We start from the raw sequence: 17,463 nt of genomic DNA on the forward strand, positions 1-17,463 counted from the left end.
ACGGCGATGATTGAGCAGCATCAACGAATGAAACTTGCATAACACTTCAAACATCTGTCTACTGTTTCTTTCATCCTCGCGTTTCCTCGTGCTTGCCAGCCTCCAGCGCGTCTTCATCTTTGTTTACATCTCGATCGGGAGTCGCGTCTTGATCATTGACGCGGTGGTACTTGCGCTTGTTTTGATATGAGGTTGGACGCGATGTCCGAATCTGGCCCATGCACGTGCCTTTGACTCCACTTGCACACTCCATGACCTCGGTTTTGGAGACAATCATGTCTATGGTCGGCGATGCTCTGTGCTTGCTGTGCTTGCATCATGATCGTGAGATGTTCATGCAATATGGACATGGCTGATGAAGCCAAAGCTGACTTCCCGCGCTTGGGCTGTGCTGTGCTGTGACCTTCCTCATCAATGTATGGGGCACCTGCACTTCATCGACATCAACATCAGCATCGATGGCAGCTGCACGGTACATTGCATGCCTCCATCGGGCCTGCAACAGTAGGTATTCGGTTCGGCAGGTCGAGCGCTGAGATGCACACCTTCTGTGCCGACATGCGGAGCTGATCATCGGTTAACCTCGAAGCTGCCATCTTGCCGCTGAAGGCAGGTATAGGGCGCTTGTATGGTGAGTCAACACTTTCGATGTCATTTCTCCCTTCGTCTCAATATCATCTCGAAGCATTGGCAGTCAGCATCAACCTCCATAATACTACAGCATCTTCGAAACACTTCCGACGGTCACCATGTCAGGACTCCAAGACGTAAAGGCCTTCTACTTCGACGTCTTCGGAACATGCGTCGACTGGCGCAGATCCGTGACAGACTGCCTCTGGAACATGGCAAGGGAGTCCCTCAACAGCGCGTCAATGTCGCTCTCCACCAGGATCCGCATCATAGCAACAGACATGACCTACAAGCAGTGGGGCCGCTGGGGCGAGCTAGCACAGGAATGGCGGAACTCCTATCTGGCGTTCACCAGGTCCATCGCAGCGGACCCAAACTTTCCGTACAAGACTGTCGACGAACATCATCTGGACTCACTGCGTGAGATCCTTCTCAGTCGTGGTCTTTACTTCGCACGGCCGGACGGTGCGGACCCTGCATTGGTGCATGATGGTTCGTTGTGGGATGAGGCTAAGATCCTCAAGATCAGTCAGATCTGGCATTACCTGGAGCCGTGGCCAGATACGAATGAAGAACTCGCGGAGTTGAACAAGAACTTTGAGACGTGTACTTTGAGCAATGATGGGCAACAACATCACCCTTCGCCTCCTCGTGCATACTGACACACTCCCACAGGCAACGTCCGCCTCCTGGAAGACATGTGCGCCTACGGCAAAATGCCCTTCTGCAACATCTTCTCCGCAGAAATGTTCCAGTCCTACAAGCCGAATCCGAAGGTCTACCTCGGAGCCGGCGAGAAGCTGAACCTGAAGCCGGAGGAGTGCATGACGGTCGCCGCACATCTTGACGACTTGAAGTATGCGAAGCAGGCCGGTCTACGCACGCTGTATGTGGAGAGGGCGCGGGAGGAGCGGCATCCGGAGCTGAGGGGAGAGGATATACCGGATATATGGGTCAAGGAGGATGAGAATGGGTTTGTGACTGCCGCGGGGAAGTTGGTTACTGCGATACGGAATGATGGTCAGGTTAGAGTACTGGCTGATTGAGGTCGTTTGGGTGGAAGTGGGAGGGGTTGCGCTCGTGTGCAGTGCGAGGCCTTCGTACTTGGTGACTGTTTGTGGTGGTATGGGGGACCAGTAGAGGTATATCGATTGTCTGTATCATCCTTGTGCGATTAATCTTTGGCCTGTTGTCGTTCTCAGTGCCTGTTGTGGTCTTCGCGGTCATGTCGTCCTCTTTCGTGTTCATTGTATGTGCTGTCAGAGAAGACAGGGTAGTACTTGTCTGGAACATTGTTGTTGATGCTCAATATATTGATAAACCCGATCGATCAGAACATCAAATCGATATACAGCATGTTCGGAACCGGTTAAGAGTACACAGACAACGACATTAATACATGGATTGCAATATCAGTCAGATCTGAGGTCTGCAGATACCGAAACCTCCTACGCATGGTGTTGCCGTCGTCCCAGGACTTTTTCTAGCACACTACCTCAACACTAGTGAGTGCCTTGGGCCAAAAAAAAACGCTCGACGCGACTCGACGCGATGTCAACTTCGATTCACCTATCACTGAATCACGATGGCCCCATTGCCAGCAATCCTTTACTTGCTTCGTTCATCTCGAATATGGCACCCTCTTACGACTACGAAGCCATCCATACGAGCACGTTGTGACGCTGCTCTCATGAAAGACCCTCGTGCGAAGTTCCCAGTGAAGGAAGCCAGCACTCGACCAAGCAAGAGACGATGCGTGTAAGGGACAGCTTGCCGAGTGCATGAACGGCGGTCATGATGAGGCGCCCGCAATGCTACGGCGAACATGTCCGAGGAGATGCCACGTACAATGGTCTGATACCGATAGCGACAGGGATGCCGGCAAACTGGTGGAAGCACGGAAGACTGCATCGAGCAAGGTCAAGGTACCAGGACACACTGAAGACAGAAGTGACCGAATCGCGAAGTCTACCTCGACCACGGGGCGGTGATGACCTGCCTGTGATGGTGTTCGAGGGTGGCCAAGTCTGGTCGTCGACCACTGCTTCACCACTGCTATCGTGACTTCGTAACATGCCGCGGGAATGTATTTGTCTCGCAGCCTGGTCCGTATGTCCGTCAATTGAAGGCAAGGAACATATTGTGACTGTGCTGAGCTGTGCAGCGACATTGAGCGTACCGCAATATCGATATGGAGCGTCCACAGCCCTGCGATCGATATGACATCGCACAAGAGCCCGCCCGACAGACATCGTGTTGTCTGCGAGGGACGAGGACACATCACACCGATGCCCACAGTAGCCAGAAAGTTGCGAGGTTGCTGATATGAAGAGACGCAGCAAGAAAACTCACCGAACCTCGCTCTAGACAGCCACAAGCGCCATGCACTCTTCACGGAACCGCTTCTGAACATTGGACCAGGGGTTTCTTCCATGCCCGGAAGCTGCTCACGACTACCGCTATTACACGTGTCAACAAAGCTTACTCAGACCCACCAAGCAGCCTACCCACGCACGTCCCGAACTTTAGCTCTCTGACGATGCCAAGGGAACGACTCTGGCAGCCACCCCATCTGACTGCTACTGAAACCACGAGTAGATGCACGCTGTACTTTGTTAGTAAGCGCTCGGGACTACCATTAAATCTCCGAGACGCTCCTGGAAAGGCGTTACCGAAGTTCAAGCCTTGTTGCACTGTCACATCTGGCCAACATAATGGGAGGCAAGTGATATTGCCTCAAAGTGACCTGAGCCCCCAGGACAGGATATAACGACCATCTGGTCAAGCGAAAGGACCGCTACCGCCACCACGGCCTCCACTGCCCAAAAGGTCGCTCCGCAGCAGCGGGCTCACAGGCGTTCGCCACTTGTCAGGCCGAAGGTCAGCGGTACTGCCTCAGCTCTGTCCATAACCTGACTGCATGGCTGCACTGAAGTCACTACATCCCATTGCCGACCTCCCACTGGATTCGACGCTCGGCTCGGAATCAAGCAGTCTCATCAGGGCTTTGCAGACGCAGGACGTGTGATCCATGCAGGAGTGATTGCATCGACCCTCTACTGTAGGTGCCGCCGGCTGCTTAGTGGTGGTGTGAAGATGCCAACACATGCGTCCGCCACCAGGCCGAGGACCTCAACACCACCGATATGAGCTCCCACACCTGTAATATATGGTCGTCGCGTCTCGCTACGACTGCGAGTACACGTTATGGCATCGCTTGGGCCAGAATCAAGCTGTTGTCGACATGCACGCGTGGCCACACCACAGGTGACAGAACCAGTCCAGCACGTTCAGTGTTCTGCCGTTGCAGCACAACGCTACAGCAGATGCGGACGCGGACGCGCTGATGCCTGAACACCATATCGCTTGCACAGTGGCAAACCACAGCACAGCACTCTGTTGGTAAAAAGAAGTTCGACTTTGCAATGGCGCTTATTTTAGCGGTCTATCTGGCGGGACATGGGTATATCTGTTCATTGTGCCTTTGTTCTTCCTTCAATCATCAGTTCTCCGCGTGACATATAGCAGGTAAAATCTTACTCGAGATCCCCAGCATTGCAGTAGTAGTCATCTGCCCTTTTCGTTTTCCTGCTTACCCTTCTCGTCCTGTCCTCGGCACACCACCATTTTCGGTTGAGACCAGCACATGGCTCCGGAGTATCCAAAGCACCCCAAGTACCCAAGCTCTCTACTGTGGCTTGCCCAGCAGGTCCACATTCCATATGACTGCATCGTCTCTCCACCACGTGAGCAGTGAGCTCGCCTGTTTTCCAGCCGTGTTATGACATACCGGAACCTTGCCAGTGGCCAGTCGTCCGCAGTCTTTGCTGCGTATCATCGTCGCACTTTCCAACGCGTGGGTGTGGCGCTGGAAGCCTAAGGATGGGTCAATCTGTGGAGCCGGAGGCATGTACCAAGTTCGGTTCTTGTCCGTGTCCTTGCACTCGGTAATGCACGCGCAGCAAGCGTATTGTCTGGATCCTCGTTTATGGGTTGTGCGTTTGCGTGAGTGATGAACACTGGACGCTCGGCTCTTGTGTGCTCGTTCGCGACCTTGTGTGCGGAGCTCGGTCCTGGGGTTGTTGTTGTGATCAGTGGACGGCCGTGCTGCGCCGTATTGGAGGTGCTGTTGGCGAGGACACAGTCGTCCACAACGTGCGAGATCCACCACACCGCACCGCACCGCACTCCTTCCAACATGCGTGTGCAAGGGTGTTGCCATGCGTGTCGGGACATGTCGGGCGTGGTGCTGAGCCGCTTCCAAGACTTTGCCGCACAACGTCCATTCATGCAGAAGAAGACGTTGTCCTCCTTCACAAAATGACGCACTTGCTGCCGCCTCGTTGGTTCTCTCTGTCTGATCTCCGATAGCGCTTCTTCTTCTCCCGATCAGAGTAGAAGTCGCCTCCATTCGCTCGTGGTGTTCGTGGCATGGGTTCGTGTGCTTTATGGCTGTTCCGTGATGGGTTGCTGGCGCGCTGTCGGCGGAGTTGTCGTACCACGTCGTAGAAGGCTTTCTCGACGTTGACGCAGTTCTTGGCCGAGGCTTCGACGAATTCGCAGCCGAGGGATTTCGCGAGGGCTTGTCCTTCTTGTGTTGAGACTTCTCTTTCTGTCACTCGGTCACACTTGTTGCCGACGAGCATGATGGGCGCTGGCCCGTAGCCTTGGTTGCCCATGGTTTGCGATAGTGGTGAGCCTGGGTATGTTGGCGAGCCGGCTGCTGCGGACTCCTTGACTCGTTGTATTTGGTGGTGGAACTTCTGTATCCGCGTGAACGAAGATCGCGAGGAAATGCTGTAAACTAGAATGAAGCCTTCGCCGTCTCTTATCCACTGGTCCCGGAGTGCCGTATACTCTTCCTGACCAGCAGTGTCGAGCACTTCAAGCATGCATGACTGGCCATCAATCTGGACTTGCTTTCGATAGGAGTCTTCGATGGTGGGGTCGTAGGTCTCTACGAAGTGATTCAGGCATAACTGTGTTCATGTCAGCTGGAATGCTCGTCGCATATCTCAGGGTCAGCACTCCTCACTTGAATTGTCAATGCCGTCTTGCCCACGCCTCCATCTCCGAGCACCACCAATTTATACAGCGTCATCTTTCCGTGAGACATGGTGACGGCTGGTCGTTTTCAAGCCTGGTAACCTTGGAAAGGGGAGAAAGTTGCCCAGGACGTCGTATGCCTCCCTTCTTGTCCGCTATCAGGCGACCAAATCGTCCTACGCACTCGTGCTTCGCGGTGGTCGCATCCAGCAGCGTGCCGCGTAGCCAATGATGGGGTGGGTCGTCGCGACTGTGCTGTTGTGTATCGCCGGGACAGCGATCCGGCGTCCAATGGCAAACGTTGGCGAGAACCAGGCCACACCACTCCCGCCAAGCGAGCTGTTCCCAGAGTGCTGCCGGACTCGGTCAAGTGCAAGACCAGCGAGGAGGCGCCGTAACGGTGGTTGAATCGTGGACAGGCAGACCGGTCGTCGCGGAGTTGTACCGAGTCGAAGGTGAGGTCTGAAGCTGCGGCGCGGAGGAAAAGGTGCAACGCACAGCTGGGATTGATCGTCCGTCGGAGAGCTTGAGTAGCGCCAGCTGTACCAAGTGCGGGATGAATGCGTCGCCTCTGGGGTCCTGGGACGACGATGTGCAACTCTATTTTTCTTGCCTGCGACACCTTTGAGCGCCGGCTGCCGCACAGATGCGTGGGAGGGTGTATCAGCTCTGGACAAACGACAGGATCCTTGCAAACGGAAACCTGTGCCCGCTTCCCGGATATGCTCTAAGCAACACCACGTGCTAGGCACATGGAAGTTGTAGATTGTTGAAAGAACCGGTGCAAGTCTAGGCCGGCTAGCTGGTTCCCTGGTGGTGGTCCAGCCAGGGCGATGCGTCCGGGTAGAGGAGGAGTATGTCGTAGCTGCACAAGGGCCGCTTCCAAAAGCTCAAAACAACGAGTGCCGAGTTGGGAGGGAAGATGAGCAGAGAAGAGAGAAGAATTTGCTGCACGTCAAAAGGAAGTGATGTGCCGCGGACACTTTCATGAAGGATAACGTTCACGAGAAGTAGACGCTAAAATGCACAGCCGGGGGGGGGGTGTGGGCAGCCGCGTTGTTCAGTTTTGTGCCGTGACTCTGGACGGACGCCATGCTCCATGAGATCTCGACTGGTCGGCGAGGCTGTTGAACGGTGCCGCTCGTGTGGGTTGAGAGCACAAATTTTGTGGCTTTCTGCTCCCCACTGTGGGAAGCGATGCCGCCTCTGCATGTGCATGGCATGTCGGCAATCAAAGCATCTACGGTTCATTTATTCCGCTGCATGGTGACAGGTTGGCTTGCAGCTGTTCGCACTGCTCTCACCGTTTTCTGTCAAGATGCTGTATCCTGCAGCAGTCTCTGTTCTTCATCATCGACTTCTGTTGAGTTGATGTGTTCAAGCATTTTGAAGTCATGACCCTGCTAGCAACAAATAGCTCTCCCAGCTAGAAGGAGACTGTCAGCGGCCCGTCCAACCTACCGCGACAGTGTCGATGGAGTAACCAGCGCCAACAAATACTCCTCAACCCACCACCGACAGGGTAGAATGTGCACTTGTCTGCGGTGGGAAGCATACAGCACGACATCTCAGACTTGGTGTTTCATACTGCTCTGTCTGAGAGCGGCAGCCTGCGGTCTGAGGCGTGTACAACAAAAGGATTATGCAGTGCAATGAGCAGACGAGAGAAAGAGCATCGACGCGATGAATGGTGTGTCTAGTGCTCCAGGGATTCAAGAACAGCGACAGTCCCCCGAGACAGGTTTCCGAAGGATGGTGGATTGGTCGTTGTATATCTGTTGCATCGGCATTATCGCGCAGAAGAAGCGGTCTGGCAGGTGTGTGCACTGACAGCTGCCTTTGTTGCACTTCCACAGCCATCCAACATTCACGGCCTTTGCTGAACGCAGGACGTGGGGTGTGTAGTGGAATGGCGTGGAGTACAGAAGCGCAGAACGTGTCGCAATGACAGATGTTTTGAAGACATGTAGGTATCCGCGCGCCGCTCACGAACAGCTTGTGATGGCGGTTGTGACGAGCTGGAGGCGTTGCGGTAGCAGATCTGTGTCTTTGCGACTTGCGGCGTGCGGATGCGCTACCGAAGTGCACCATCTTTGGTATTGCTGATTCGCGAGCTGTAGTGGAAGACCCGCTACGGCGCAGGAGTAGTAATCGGCATCCACATCGCAACCAGCCTGATGAACCTGAACAAAAGCTGTCCATCATGGTGGGTCAGAAAATTGTCTTGGAGGCAACAAAGCGATTCTCTACCAAATCATGCGTCTTGTGCGACGCTGACATGCTGCTGTACTACAGTAGGCTGGGCACCGCAAAACAGCTCTCCTAGGACCTTGCGCTCAGAGACTTCGTGGCTTGTCCCCAAAGTCGCAGGAACCGAGAGCCAAAATGCTCTCCTCGCCTGTTGCGTACGCACAGTGAGACAGCATCCGCAGCGCGCGCCAGTCATGTGAAAGATGGCGAGAAGTGCATGCAGTGCCGTCCTCCTTTGCACGAGATGACATATCACACCCTACCTCATCCGCCTCTGTCCCAGCGTCCAAGACGACAGCTCACCATACGTTGCACACTGTGAGACCATGCGCCTATCCGCTGTAGCCTGTCGAGCATCCACGCATCGCATCCAGATCTTCGGGCTCACATCGGTGGTTGTCGCGAAACAGCGGGCAGGTGCCATGGTGCTGGACGCCCTTCCGCTGTACCGCGCCCTTGCTAACGCGTCCCAGAGCCCGGACACCGAAGCCGAGAGATCGACAGCGGTATCGTGGTGTTGATTGCAATGGACGATCAGTTGGGCCCGCGGACTGCTTTGAGAGAAGGAGACTGCTGATTCGGCAGACAAGTCGGGTAGAGCAGGTCGAGCACGTCGGAAGAACACCTCGGGACCACTGACTCGGCTTCGGGAGAACGGCAGGTGGAGTCTGGCCCAACACATCAACCGCCCTCGACATCCTTCTTGTGACCGCGTTGTCCTCTCTCACGTCACACACGCTCTGCATATCGAGAACGACTGCAGATGCGTCGCATCCTGCCCAAACGCGACAGCTACATGCTCCAACAAAGTCGCCGGCACGGGGAAGCGGTTTCGAGTCGCACGCTAATGCACATCCCACGCTTTCTTCACTGCTCCCTTGGGGCGGGTGTAACAGCAGGTCCACCTTGTTCAGCAGACGGATCTGGTAACATGATCTCTTCTGTAGAGCTAGTACCTGTCGATTTGAGTGCACGTCTTTGTGATACCTCGGCGCCGCCACCACATTACAGATCACACGCATGTGAGATGATGCTGTGATCCTGATCGTCAAATGCCGGCCTTGTCCGGATCACCATGCTAGTCAGATCGACGAGTCGGGATCCTATCGTGCTCCCACTCTCCTCAAACGACCTCCCCACGGAAAGGCTGATCGTGGAAGCGGACTGCTGAAGGGCTTGTATAGCTCGATGTGGTCTCATAATATCTACGTAGGCGTGCTCAGCACAGTGGATGACAGCTTCTCAAGACATTTGAACAGACGAGAGATGTGGCAGCAGCGACCGACAAACGCTCGCGACTGAAAGACTCGCCCACTCTTCACGGTGTGCATGGCATGGGCAATGCATCGCTCTAATAGATGCTTGGTAAATGCCGGGCTGTACACAAAGCGATTGTGTCCTCTCAGGGGAGGTTGTCATCACATGGCGGACCTACAGGCAGACAATCAGTCTACTGACTTCTTGCACACGCCAGCTCTTTCTCAGCTTGCAGAACAAAGCCTCATTGTGTATCGATCTCATTGTTGGCGTCGCAGCATGGAATACAAAGCTCAGTATGTCCCTATTCGCTGGTCATGGTCATGACCCAAACACCCCCAGATCCCAAGGAACCGACGATCTAATGCAGACACGATCGCTGAAGCCTCAAGAGCATGCTCATACTTATAGTGGTAAGGACAAGATCATCACGACCCGCATACTGATCTCAGCAGACAGAAATACACCATGCTGCACCAACATTGTAGCACGCTTTACCATCCGTGACCATGGCAGGATCGCTTCAAAGCGCCTAGGTGAGCTTCATTCGTTCACAATCAACAAGACTATTGAGCCTACCAGTGGATCTGACCAGAATACATGGCGGCAGAAGATGCTTAGCATCCCCGAAGGCTACAAAGGCAACTTGCGAACCCACTCGAGCGAGAAGGATGCCATACAAGATCGCGAAAAGATCATGATGCTTCTCCATGACAAAGAGGGCTCGCCAAGCCCTCACTTATCCACCGAGCAACGAGAGCTGCTAACTGCAGAACAAGTCCACTACATTGACAAGATCCGGCTGGAGAAGCAGTATGTCGGCACTGGGCTCGGTACGCTCGTAATGCAGTCTTATCTCGATGCTCTTACTAAACTTGAGAAAGGCTTTCATTTCACAGGACCTGTCGTACTGAGTCCTGCACCAATGGATGTGAAAGACAGTGAGTATGATGAAGGCATGAAGAAGCTAATCGAGAGCTATAAGAGAAGTGGCTTCGAAGTCTGGGTAAATCCAGACTTTCAGCTTCGAGGGCCGATTGCTGTCATGGGTAGGTCTGTCTAACCTTCTTTTACCATGTACCTACACTGTCATACTTGCATCCCATCCCTCAAAACTCAATAATAACAGCACTACTAGCCTCCACCGCCACATTCATCACCCCATCCTTCACAGCAACAATCTTCTCATCATTCTTCACCCGCACCCCCTTCCCATTACTCTCATACGTCCACTGCAACCCACTCCACGTCAACGAATCCTCCGCCTTCCCCCCATCCGGCGAAGTCAAATAATTCACCCTCGCACTCCTAACCGCCCCCAAATTCTCAATCTTAAAATTCACAAACCCCCTCGCACCCTGCCCCTGCCCCTTATTCCACACCTTCAAATTCACAACCGCAATCCTCTTAATCCTGCCCCCCTCCCACGCAGAATACGCCGCCAGCGTATCACTCCCCTTCAACGGAATCGCATTCACCCTTGAAGGATTCTTGCCTAGGAAGTCTGCCACAAATGGCATCGCATAGAAATTCGCCCGTACCTGGGGCGGCGCAAACTTCGACGGCACCGGCTGCCACATGTTGAAACCCGGCCGCACGATCTGCTGATGATGGACCCTCGCCACCCCAATCGCCGCGCAGTGGAGTTGGTAATCCACGCTCCAGAGGGCGGTGATTAGGTTATTGTGGCCCTCGCCCCAGGCCATGGTGGAGGCGACTTCGTCCATGAGGATACGCTTGGGGCGGTTTTGGGCGTTCCAGAAGCGCACTTTCTCGGCGATGAAGGTCATGGATGCGACGAGGTGGGTGTGGTTTGCGATGCGGCGTTGGAGGATGGAGGGGGTCAGGGGGCTGAAGCCGTGGGGGTAGAAGTGGTAGGCTACTTGTTTGATGGCTCCCGTCGTGTTCATTTTGGAGAAGGCGGAGATGGGCCAGGGGCTGAGGGGGTTCCAGGCTTTGTCGATGGTTTGGAAGATGGGTTTGCCGGTTAGTAACTTTGGGAACTCCTTTTGTAAGGCGGCCTGAATTTTGAGGGAGGAGTCGATGTATTTTTGGTGTGTGATGCGGGGGTAGAAGTCGGGCTCGTTGCCTATCTCAAGAGCGTCGAGACGGTCGCCGATGACTGCGAGGCCGTGACGGGCCCATTCGATGGTGTTGCTGATGGGTTGTTCGCCGAGGTAGACTTGTTCGTGCGGCACCATGAAGAGGAATTTGGCATTTGGGAAGCTCTTGTAGGCTTCGAAGTAGGAGGGGCCTAAGGCAAGGTAGGGCTTGTCGAAGGCTGGGCCTCTGATTGTTGCTGGGAAGTTGACGGACTCCTTTTGGTTGGCGTCGAAGTGGCCATGGTCGCCTGATGTGCCGCCGACACGGAGGATGGGGGTCCCGCCTGTGCGGGAGAAGATGTCGTTGATCAGGTTTTGGGAGAAGGTGTTGGGCTTGCCGTCTGCGATGGCATAGTTGTAGAAGGAGGAGACCTCGAAGGTTAGGCCTGGGAAAGACTTGTCGACTGACTTTGAGGCGCCTGCTGGTACGGACGATGCGACAGAGATTATTTGCTGAGCTATGGCAGCTTCAGCTGCCAGTAATGTCAGACCAAGTAGTAGATTATGCATCATGGTGTGCCGACATCCGTGTGGATCCCGGGACAAGTGCCAGGAATGTGCTCTTAGTATCCCTTGCGTCTATTGTGGGCGTAAGGTCCGGAACCAGCCACGTTCTGAGACAAAGGATGGAACATTGCGACTAAACCTTTGTCTCTGTCTGGGAGTCTCATGTTAAGATTACAAGTCTAGACGACCTTCGTCGGACTCTCGAAAGAGCTCGAGCAGGCAGGTCATGTGCTGATCGTGTCTAGAATACCATATGATCTTTATGGCTGGAGACTGTGTTGGTAGCAAGCGCTTCAAGCAAGCAAGTCGCTCTTTTATGAAGAGCAAGTTCCGGCCATGATGAATGCCGCCTTGTCGTGTTGCATATAAGTGTATGACTTGACCTCACAGTATGAAGCGTTCCTGAGATGCATCGACCTGCGGACGGGTTCGGTGCATCTCCGGCTGTAGGTGAATGCAAAGCCCCTCGATAGGCATTCCGGGCATGAGTCTTGGCGGGTGCTTCACGCCCCGCAGCAATTACTATACACCATTTTTGAAGAAGCGCGATCTCTCTTCCCGTACGGCACGGTTCCATCTGATAATCTACTAACACCAAGGTTATAAACTTCGTGTGACTGCTAAAGCAAATACGACTGTCACCACGCTCAGTACCAAAATGTGCGACCGCCCCGAGCAGTTAAACGATGGCATGAATAGTGCTCGGCTTGGAACTCCCATGTACCGCACAGGACTCGATGAGAACCTGAGGAGTCAGCTTATGCGAGAAGGACGCTGCTTCGCCTGCCGTCAGCGTGGCCATCGCATCTCTGATAATAGATGCAGCACGTATCCAGCCATGTCGTCAACTCACGACCCGCCGATCCGACCACTACGCCAGTCGAACGACACAGAGAACAGCGAGGATCCCGAACCGAAAGCAAATGCGATGCAGGAAGTCACCACGACCGTCGAGCTTATTGAAAGAGTACTCGTTCAACTCCCTCCCGATCAGCTGCTCAAGATCGGCCGGACATGCAAGCAATTCGACTCCATCCTCAAGACAAGTCCCACCGTTCAACTGGCCCTGTGGCAGCGCGCATCGTCCAACACCACCCCGAGCAGCTGGATCTGGGATGGCTCGAAAATCCTGGCGGACCAGGATGCCAAAGACTTTGCCAACGCCAATCCCGCCACCCAGCAGGAGGAGCGCAAAATATACGCAATCAACCCTCTCCTTCTCCGACTCCCGGTAACAGATCCCAGACCGCCCACCTTGCACTTCCTGACCAAGCCGCTACCACGAGCTTTCGCCGTACGCTTGAGTTTCGCCAAGCGTAACATCGACAACGCTACCAACCACGTCCTCACGCGAATGGACGGCGCAAAGATACAGCAGCTCCCACCATATGCCACATGCCCCAGTATGCAGCTTACTGACCCACCTGTGTGCAAGATCATCGTCGTGGTCTCCGCAGAGTGCAGCAGTTTCGTTCAAATGGACATGAACGGGATGCCTAGGCTCATGAACAGGAAGCTGGAGCGGTGTACAATCGAGAAGGAAGCAGGTATGTTGTTCAGAGACGTGGTCGAAGTGCTGAAGGGAGGATCTGGAGGTAACAGGGGCACCAGTCGCAGCAACGGTCTGAGTGGCGACGTTCTCAGTAAGTCAGATCTAGTCTTGAAGCGTGTCGATGTCCTGAGCTAACAGACCCTTTCTGCAGGCCATCTCGAATTACCAGGTGGCTTCCCGATCACTGAAACGGAGATGCGGGAGTACAAGGTGGATCTCGAGAAGACCACGAAGATCCAAAAGTTCAAGGAAGAGATGGCGGCTCTTGTTGGCGCTCGTGATTGACGCAGTTCATCTTTAGCAGAGATCGTATGGCTGTTCTGATCTTCATGAGACTCCCTGGAAGAGTATTCGACACGAAGACGGAAGACTGGAAGATGATCCTTTGGCCAGAAAATCATAAGCGTTGAATTATGCGCCCTTAGATGCTTCCATAGTGAAGGTGCAAGGGATAGCACGAGAGTTCTGTAGTAGCCCACAGCCACGTGATACCGCTACTGTACACCCAAAGTCGTCCGAGCTGGTCCGAGGATTTTCGAGTAGCCTTCGAGTCCAGTATCCGCGTTTGAGGTCTTTGATCATGTGCTAGTAAGGGCCAGGCAGCCTCGCATGAGCTTGGCCGTCTGTACCAAATGCAGTTGCGCGGCTAGTGGCGCCCAATCCGCGTGTATACAAATTCCATCACCAACCTCTCCACACACTTTCCTTACCCTGCACACCACACACACTCGACCGCACCACCACCAACACCACCACCATGCATTCTCTTTCTGCCCTCACACCGGTCTTCCGGCCAGCCAACCAGCCGGAGGTCCTGTCGAAGTTAGGTGCTAACGTCGAGAGCGCACGTGCTATCAAACCTGCGACACAGGCGGTCCTCAATACTGTCGAGCTGATGGAGAACGTGTTTGCGCACCTCACAGCGAAGCAGCTCATCACAATCTCACACGTTTGCAAATTCTTCAACACCGTTATCAAGACATCGCCATCCATCCGTCCAGCAAGCCCTATGGCAGCGTCCCAATCCAAACACCACACCGATTACCTGGACTTGGGTCGGACCACACTTCATGCACGATAACGATGATGCCATGAAGTACGCCAGGGTCAACGTCGCCGATCGTAGTCGACATATCGGCGAACGCGAGATCTACTACATCAACCCTCTTCTGCTGACTCGCAAGCCATTCTTCGCGCGGCCGCAAGGCTACTTCGGTGAGCCACCAGAAGGCGCTTACGCAGCTCGGTTCTATCACTCAGCTCGATTCCACGCCCTGGCCGGCGCAGATTCCGCCATTACCTGCGCCTTAGATCGCGTCTACACCTTGCTGGACGAGCGCATGAACGATCTTGCGGCCCGGGCCACATGCCGCAACATGCAGCTGGCTGATCCTCCGGTCCGCGAGGTGGTCGTCGAGATGATTAGTGGAGACAAGAACGTACGCAACCTCTGCGGAAGAAATCCAACGGTATTTACGGCGGGCAGATTCATGATTGAGAGAGAGACCGGCGTGCTCTTTGGTGATGTCGTCGATGTAGTCAAGAAAGAGTATCGAAAAGGCTACATGATCGACGGTTGGAATCTTGTCCAGAATAGCCAGTTCGGTAGGTCCTTTTGGAGGGCTACGCCTCCCAACGAGGAAGTCGCGGCTGACAGGTTTTCTTCCCACAGGTCATCTCGAGTTTCCAGGTGGATTCCCCATTACGGCAGAAGAGAGGAAGCAAATAGAGTGGCGCCAGCTCAAGGAAAAGAAGGTCCAGCAGTTCAAAGTGGAGGTGGCTGCTATCGCCAGCACCCGAGCTTGAAGTCATCTCCCACTCAGTCGAGATCCTGCGGCCAATCCTGCAAACCCAGGAGCTTCGCAGCAGACGTCTTCCAGTCGAAGTCAGGAGACAAGGAATCCATCTCCTTAGTCACCAGATCTCTCGCATCGGAGTTCCTCCACCAGCTAGGCTCAGGAAGACCGCGAGCTTTCATAAGCAACGCAGTACAGATGAGGTCTGGTCTGCAGGTTTCCTGGGCATACATCATGTCATCTGCCTTGGGCGCCATCCTCATAGCATTGAGCGATATGATCATGGAGACATAGCTTGACTCATAATGCGCTGACAAAGTGGCGTTACGCTCATCTGGTGTCGCGGTCGCGAGGGCAGTATTTGCTAGCCAGTGGTTCATGCTTAGAGACTGATGCTCCAATCCAAGACTTAGCCATTGGATGACTGCCGCACTAGGCATATCGGCCATGAGTAGGGCAAGCTCTACTGCCGCGCTGACATATTCTTGGCCTAGGCCTTGATACTGCGTGTCCATCGTCTGAGAGTAAAAGCTTCGAAGAACTTTTGCTGGACGCGGAGCCCAGGTCGATAGGTTCTCCATGTCGCTTGTCGTCCCTGATGTTGCCTTGAAGACCAGTTTCCAGGGTTGCAGGCCTTTGTTGCGGCCAAGTATCCCCATGGCTGTCGTCAGACCTCTTCCATCGTAGCCTTCTGCAGTGGTGGGACTGGATCGTAGGAGACATAGAGGCATGCTGGCTATGGCTCGGGAGACCCTTCGACTGAAGTCCTGGTCACGACCCCATCGAAGCGAGACCGTGACCGAGTTCGCGTCCGCACTTTGGTAAATGCCAACTGGAGGAGGGTGTTTCTCTGCGTCCTCGAAGGCCACGTCTGGATCCTTCAACACTCGGAACAGGTCCGTGGGGTCTATCAGAAGGCCTTGCGCAGACCATAGCCGCCAGCCGTAGTAGTCCGATGGTGTTGGCTGAAGTCGTGAGATCTTGTCTCGGAAGCGACGGTAAAGCTGTTTCCAGAGGGCTGCATCACCACAAAAGCTGATGAACTGTCGTTTGACAGTGGTCCTGCTGTCTCCGGTCCATGCGTGCCATCTCACTGCGGTGTACGAGCGATGCTGCCAGGCTGGGACTGAATACTGGACCACCGCCAGAAAAGTTGCAGAAGATAGCGCGAGCACCGACACTGGATCACCTCCTTCGCCGCCAGTGAAGGCTACTACACTCATAGAGAGAGAGACCAGGAGCAGAAAGGACACGAATGTCCACCAGATGTGCTCGAAAAGTGCAAGGCGGAATCGAAACGTCCATCGTGAAGACGACTCTGTCATGAAAGCCAGGGCAGTGACCAAGCCCTGGAAGATGGCAGTCAGTACCGCGAGTCCGATCGATGCCCACGAAAGGGCTGAACCGATGCCATGTTCGTCGTCTTTGAAGTCACATTTGATCGTCAGCTCTTGAGACATGTTTGATGCTATGGCAAAGGGATGCAGCACGTACTTCGAGCGGAGCTATATGCCCAGAAGAGTGTCTCCTGCCACGCGAGGTGCCCCATGCTGTCCGTATTTTGATACATCATGCCATCAACTTCGGTTCGCTTTGTGTGAGAGGAGGTCAGCCACGTGGTGCTTCGCGAGGTTGCACAAGGCTAATGTTCGTCCAGCTCGAGCATGACCTAGCTAGAACAAGGCGGTTGCATGCAGGTCTCCTGCAGCCACCTTTACGGAACCCCGAAGCTCGCTGCACATTCTCTTGGTGGTCCATTTTGGGATGTGCTGTTAGTGGATCTTGTCCAATTGAACAGCACAACAATGGAGATATGATGTCTCAGGTGCCGAAGCACAACATTGGATCCCATTCTGCTGTGTGTGTGTAGGGATATTGCATTGAGAGACAGTGGACGGATACAACCAAGCTCTTTCCACACGCGTGTCTCTGTCTAGGCCAACAACTGTTACCATACGCCGCACCTCCGGGGTGTAGATAACACTTCCACTTGAGAGGATACGATGGAGGTAGCAGTTTCCCTACCAATTTCGAGCGATAGTCGCTATCCACACTCTTACAGGTCGATGGTATGCTTGGGCGTCTCCGGGTGCGCAGCATGGAGGTCATTGGGCCGAGCTCTTCGCATTGAATCTCATGGGCGATCTGGTAGTCGTCAGTTCAGCCATCTATCTTATTAGACATCCATTGCTCAAACACAATGCGATGGCATGGCAAGCAACGGTACGGACCGGATGAAAGTGCTTGGCGAGGATCACCGGAAGAGAGCTTCGACCTCGGCTGAGTTGACGAGCTCCCGTCTGCGTCTGCCACGGCAAGGCAA

At 54.3% G+C, this 17,463-nt stretch overlaps 7 protein-coding genes across 7 annotated transcripts; 4 read left to right on the forward strand and 3 right to left on the reverse strand.

Annotated features, from left to right (window-relative positions):
• Nucleotides 1–749: 749 nt before the first annotated feature.
• On the forward strand, nt 750–1,676 carry CLAFUR5_09656 (uncharacterized protein; the record flags this gene model as incomplete). The annotated part of the gene is made up of 2 exons (XM_047908804.1): nt 750–1,251; nt 1,306–1,676. The coding sequence occupies 2 exons, from the start codon at nt 750–752 to the stop codon at nt 1,674–1,676; spliced, it is 873 nt and encodes a 290-aa protein (XP_047766235.1).
• Nucleotides 1,677–4,943: 3,267 nt separating this feature from the next.
• CLAFUR5_09657 (uncharacterized protein) lies at nt 4,944–5,746 on the reverse strand (the record flags this gene model as incomplete). Its single annotated transcript, XM_047908805.1, has 2 exons — nt 4,944–5,609; nt 5,666–5,746. The coding sequence occupies 2 exons, from the start codon at nt 5,744–5,746 to the stop codon at nt 4,944–4,946; spliced, it is 747 nt and encodes a 248-aa protein (XP_047766236.1).
• A 3,735-nt stretch (nt 5,747–9,481) lies between these two features.
• On the forward strand, nt 9,482–10,246 carry CLAFUR5_09658 (uncharacterized protein; the record flags this gene model as incomplete). Its single annotated transcript, XM_047908806.1, has 2 exons — nt 9,482–10,016; nt 10,068–10,246. 2 exons carry the CDS (start codon nt 9,482–9,484, stop codon nt 10,244–10,246), a joined length of 714 nt encoding a protein of 237 aa, XP_047766119.1.
• A 46-nt stretch (nt 10,247–10,292) lies between these two features.
• Nucleotides 10,293–11,798, reverse strand: CLAFUR5_09659 (Beta-glucuronidase; the record flags this gene model as incomplete). The annotated part of the gene is made up of 1 exon (XM_047908807.1): nt 10,293–11,798. One exon carries the CDS (start codon nt 11,796–11,798, stop codon nt 10,293–10,295), a length of 1,506 nt encoding a protein of 501 aa, XP_047766255.1.
• Nucleotides 11,799–12,450: 652 nt separating this feature from the next.
• CLAFUR5_09660 (uncharacterized protein) lies at nt 12,451–13,629 on the forward strand (the record flags this gene model as incomplete). The annotated part of the gene is made up of 2 exons (XM_047908808.1): nt 12,451–13,435; nt 13,496–13,629. The coding sequence occupies 2 exons, from the start codon at nt 12,451–12,453 to the stop codon at nt 13,627–13,629; spliced, it is 1,119 nt and encodes a 372-aa protein (XP_047766330.1).
• A 785-nt stretch (nt 13,630–14,414) lies between these two features.
• On the forward strand, nt 14,415–15,150 carry CLAFUR5_09661 (uncharacterized protein; the record flags this gene model as incomplete). The annotated part of the gene is made up of 2 exons (XM_047908809.1): nt 14,415–14,949; nt 15,017–15,150. The coding sequence occupies 2 exons, from the start codon at nt 14,415–14,417 to the stop codon at nt 15,148–15,150; spliced, it is 669 nt and encodes a 222-aa protein (XP_047766329.1).
• A 13-nt stretch (nt 15,151–15,163) lies between these two features.
• CLAFUR5_09662 (uncharacterized protein) lies at nt 15,164–16,600 on the reverse strand (the record flags this gene model as incomplete). The annotated part of the gene is made up of 1 exon (XM_047908810.1): nt 15,164–16,600. The coding sequence occupies one exon, from the start codon at nt 16,598–16,600 to the stop codon at nt 15,164–15,166; it is 1,437 nt and encodes a 478-aa protein (XP_047766331.1).
• Between the last annotated feature and the right edge of the window lie 863 nt (nt 16,601–17,463).

The sequence above is a fragment of the Fulvia fulva genome, chromosome 9, assembly GCF_020509005.1.
Source record: "Fulvia fulva chromosome 9, complete sequence".
NCBI lineage: Eukaryota > Fungi > Ascomycota > Dothideomycetes > Mycosphaerellales > Mycosphaerellaceae > Fulvia > Fulvia fulva.